General features: G+C 29.5%; 1 protein-coding gene across 6 annotated transcripts in view; it reads left to right on the forward strand.

Annotated features, from left to right (window-relative positions):
* The window catches only part of LOC106459086 (LARGE xylosyl- and glucuronyltransferase 1-like), a 138,568-nt gene that overhangs the window by 125,354 nt on the left and 8,063 nt on the right, over positions 1-5,151 (forward strand). For all 6 annotated transcript variants that reach the window (XM_022385498.1, XM_013918670.2, XM_022385502.1 and 3 more), the window contains 2 exons: positions 2,234-2,335; positions 3,540-3,627. In XM_022385498.1, the coding sequence (XP_022241206.1) occupies positions 2,234-2,335; positions 3,540-3,627 (190 nt within the window). The remainder of the gene's footprint in view (positions 1-2,233; positions 2,336-3,539; positions 3,628-5,151) is intronic.

Below are 5,151 nucleotides of genomic sequence, written 5' to 3' on the forward strand. Positions count from 1 at the left end.
CCTAATGATGACTATTGAAACTGATCCAAACAGCTATATTATGGTAAAACATAGAAAGAAAGAACTTGTTTTAATGGGGTTTTTTTCATAGCTTTTTACTTTCCAGAAGTCAAAAAATGCAATGCACAAAAAGAGAGCATTGGTCATTAACTTGGAAATAATATACAATATTCAAATTTAATGGAGATATCCAGCAATAAATTGTACAAATAATTAGGTTCAGACTGTTGATGATCTGATGTATCTAAATTTGTTCAAGTTTAATGGAAATATACAACAGTGAATTATACAGATACTTTTAGAGTGATGATAAGTATCCGAGATGTACTTAGACCATTCCTTTCAAGGGCTGTTTCCAGGTCATACATTTTACCTATATGCTCGATAGGAATAGAGTTCCGTGAATGTGCAAGTCTACGTTTGGCAATATCCTCTTAAAGGAATGTGATGACCAGCTCTGCATGATGGAGCTGGGTGTTATAATCTTTAAGCTGAAGTCAAAGTTAATTGTTCCTAAATATAAAAGCATAAAAGGTTGTAGGATATAGTCTATAATGTGTGGTATTAATGGTACTTTTATGCATTAGAGGTCCGTTATTGTTTGTTTCTGACCACGCTATACCTTTTCCACTACTTTATATGTCATATTCTTGTATGAAATGGGGTTGGACCTGGTTTCAGATTCTTTCCAAATATATGTCTTATGTGGCTGCATAGTGAAAATGATTTCTCTGTAAAAAGTATATTGCCCTAAATTTTGTTTGTCTTCTAGTTTTGTTCTAGGTACTATTGCAGCTTTGCTAATTTGTATATTTCTATGAGCAAAATAGACATTATCATACAGACTGGTCTTTTAAAGTCTGTTTTTAACCATATGTAAACACTAATAGCATTCAGTTATGGCTGTACACATCTGATTTAGCTTTGGTGTAGATATGCAATGATTACAGATAGGAGTTATCTTGATGATGGTTTGTCTTGTTTAGGTGTCTGGCCAACTGTACCATTAGTTTGTAAACATTTCCACATATTTGTAATGAATCTCTTACACTTGTAAACAACTATGATTGCCCAGCTTCCATTTTTATGATGGTTTTCCACATAAGTGAAATATACAAATCTTTTCTTTGAGGTTTAGCCATTATTCCTGGATGATTTTGAGCTCTTGAATTCTGTGATTCATTTCAAATTGACAACTAAAACAAGACTATATGAGACTTCTATATACATAGCATAGGTTGAATGACCAGTCATTTATATTCAAATCATGTGACTGACAATTAAATGCCTCATTTGCATGAAATGTAACTGAAGTGGTTGACAAGTTTGGTTAATAACCTATAATCTGTCAGCTGATTCTTGGTGTACTTATTTATTGATACCCTTACAGTTGTTACATTTCACCTTGTTTCAAATTTTCTTGTATAACATTATGAAAATATCAAGTTTTTTCTCTTTGTTGCTTTTGTTTGTGTAATATTTGTTTATAGTATATCAGTTTTGTCTGTATGGTAGTCTACTAAAAAATGATAAAGAATATATAGTACTTAAAATACTATGAACTAAGTTTAATGTTGTATTTTGTCTTTCTTTTGAACTTTAATATAAGTGATAATTACCATACCTGGTGACAAAACATAAGAGTAACTGATTGATGTTAATCATAACAGAACTGATCCTGGTAATATTAATTTTAACAGTTAATGTTATGACTTAGAATGTTCATTTGCTGTTTTACATGACAGACCTCATAAAAACTTTTCTACGATTTAACTGGTTTGTACAATTTATTCAATCATTTTTTTTATAATTGCATTCAAGTGACATATGTATTATAACATAAACTAATGATCTCTTTGTGTATGTGTAATATTTCTTTTGAATAAGGGTACTAGCTAAACAAAATCTAGTACAGTCAGTCCTAGTACAGTAAGGAAACATGTTTGTCATCAGAACATACCTTCCATGTATTACATTTAAGTCGATGGATTAGTTGGCCCCGTTGTTCGTCGTGGCTCTCGGGAACATATCCACAACGAGTAACAAGGACCAGTTTTATTTTCCTGTTTTTGTTTATTTTCTTGGTAAGATATTTCAGTTGCTCTAGTTTCATATGAAATGTGTAAGTAAAATTATTTCAAAGATATTTATTGCTAAGCTTCTAATATGTATTAGGACATTTATATATTGGAATCAGAATTTTTGATATATTTATTTTAATGTCTTACTTTAGTTAAATGCCATTGACGAAGATGACCCCTGCTATGAATTCAGAAGGGCAAGAGTAGTAGAACACAGAACTCACTTGTATTATATTGAATATGATTATGAACCTGTAAGTACCTAGAATCTACTTAACAGAGTGCCTGTCAGCTTGAAATAGAAAATACAGTAAAATTACTTTTTTTATACAAAAGTTTCTTGTTTAATTACTTATCATTTAATGTGATTCTTTGAACTAACTGAATACAAACTTTTATTAGTATAGAGGCGAACACTGGTAAAACCTTTTTTTTTATAACTTCATTATTCATTTTATTTTTAAAATATAATAAATTTTTAATTTAATGTACTGGAATACTTCTGTTATTTTTTTAAATGATAAAATAATTGGCTTAGAGGAGGAGGCAGTGTATTAATTGTAATTTGACTTTTCAAGGAAACTTCATGTTTGTGTACTCATTGAGTCTAAACTTTTAAATGAAAAAGCCAGTTTATCAGTGGTGATAGATGTGTAACTTGTGTATTAGATTTATGATTATTTAACCACACATGAAAGAATCGCTCTCTGGTTAGATTTTTTTTACTATTCTAAAGACATTTGTTTTCACAGATGTGCATTGAAAAGGATTTCTAACTAAATCATTTATTAGCTCAAATAAAGTACAAAGAAATATTATTGGCAAGTGAAGTTCTGCATACTCTTGGCTATTTCTGTGCAAAACCTAATACCCTCAAATTGAATGTTGTATATTAATGTTATTTTCTGTTATGATATGTGTTTCTCAAAATAAGCAATAAAGCTTAAGTGAAAAAATCTATATAAAACCTTCAAACCACATCTAAAACCTATGATATTGTTGATCCCATGACTGTTCTTGTCATCTATGTGTGTGTGGTTTAGATTATAAATGAATAAGATGGTTCTAATAGTGAACTGCAGAGGTGAAAGTTGAACTTCACTCACTGTTACTTTCACATTGTTATTGTTAAGAATTTATATGCATTCAAATATTTTAAAAAAATGCTAGTTTCATTTAATTAGAACAAATATTTAGCAGAATTGCATGTTGCAAGTTTTAAGAAAATGTTGAACATATTGCGTTAATTGCCGTAAAACATTTTTTAAACTGTGCTTTGTGTGAACTGTAATTGAAACATTTTTGCATTTATTTTATTTTGTAGAAGAATATTGCTTGCTAAAAGTAACTAATAACCACGAAAACTATTACATTAATTAAATAAGAAATACTTTATATTCGTTTATTACTCACAGTTGTTTATTATTCTAGTAATTGAAAATTCATATTTTTTTCCAGTCTCCAGAAGGAAATGATGTTACTCTAGTAGCTCAGTTGTCTATGGACAGACTACAAATGGTAGAAGCTCTTTGTAAACATTGGGATGGTAAAGTATCAAAACATTTGCATGAATATTCTTTTAATATAACAAAATTTAACTGATTCTGTTTTTCCTCAGCAAAGTAAAGTATATTATCAGTAGAAATGTAACTTAAAAGCTATAACTGTTGCTATGAAACTGTATCTTAACAATATCTATGAAAATGTGTGATAATTAGTAAGAATGGTAGAAATGTATATGAAATCAATTAACCTATTTTAAAGTTCTTTCAGTACATAAATTAATGAATTATTACTAATATAAATGTTTAAATAATATAAGTGGCAGGATAATTGAGGTTGACATTATAGATTTTTTTTGTGGCAAGAGTAAAAATTAAAAACAATCTTTGATGTAAAAGCTCGATATATGTGATTCACGGCACACTTTGCTCTAGATAGCAGTTTCGTCTAATAAAGGATCATAAGCACACCTGGGGTCAGCAAATCAAAGAAATACAATAAAACCTCTTATACCATGGTTTGAATATTTATGGTGCTCTTTATATAGGCATTTTTAACTCGCCATTTAGTGACCTAAACTATTTTAGGTATGTGATAATATTATAGCATTCTTCCATAATTATTACTTACTTGATATTATACAGTGAACAGGTGTAGCAAAACAAAGATTATGTTCAGCCTCTCCTCTATGTCAAAGATTGTATTTTTAGTTTTTACCTTTGGTAACAAAAAAAAATCTAGCTTCATCGTCAAGCAGTTGGTTCACTGTACAGGATGATGTAAAAGGTTTGCTCTATAGGGATTTTAAATAAGAATACAACAAAAGTGCTTGCTTTTTTTGTTTATTAAAGTAAGTGTTCCAAATTTATTCAATGGCCAGCAATTCAAACATTTCCTTTAATAAACAAAAAAGTAATTACTTTTTCTTAATGTTATTCAAAATTCCCATCGGGGCACTACTTTTGCATCTCTATATAATATTGATTGATAATTTTCCCACAGTGCCAATAATATTCACATACCTAATGTGGCTTAGGTTACTTATGATCATTTTAAAGGGACACCATTAATATTGGAATAATTATATTTCATAGTCATGTAAATGAACAATTCACAAGTTCTTGGTAGATGGTTGACTTAGGTATTCACATGCTGCAAATTCAGAGGTGGTGTACGTTTATAATAATAATAGGTTATTTGGTAATAAAGTAAAAAGTTTTTCAAATGACATGCACATGTTCAATCTAACTAAGGGTATCAAGCTCATAGATGGTGTGTTATTTACAAAAGCCAAAACACCTGGTGTGTATTGCACCTAACATGATCACTGGAGGAATTACAATAGCGACAAGATATGATATTGCTCTTCCAATTTATCTATTGGTGATTGAATATGTTTTGTCAAATTGTTTCCAATTTCTGATTTCAAAACAAGCTAGTTATATGGATTATTACTTATTAGGTATTTTTTTCTAATATTTTATTTTTAGTACTTTTCAAACAAGTCACGAGTGAAAGGCTGTCATCTTGCTGTTGACTTGCATTCAAAATTTTATTGAACTACTAT

This window comes from Limulus polyphemus, unplaced genomic scaffold (genome assembly GCF_000517525.1).
Source record: "Limulus polyphemus unplaced genomic scaffold, Limulus_polyphemus-2.1.2 Scaffold556, whole genome shotgun sequence".
NCBI classification, from domain to species: domain Eukaryota; kingdom Metazoa; phylum Arthropoda; class Merostomata; order Xiphosura; family Limulidae; genus Limulus; species Limulus polyphemus.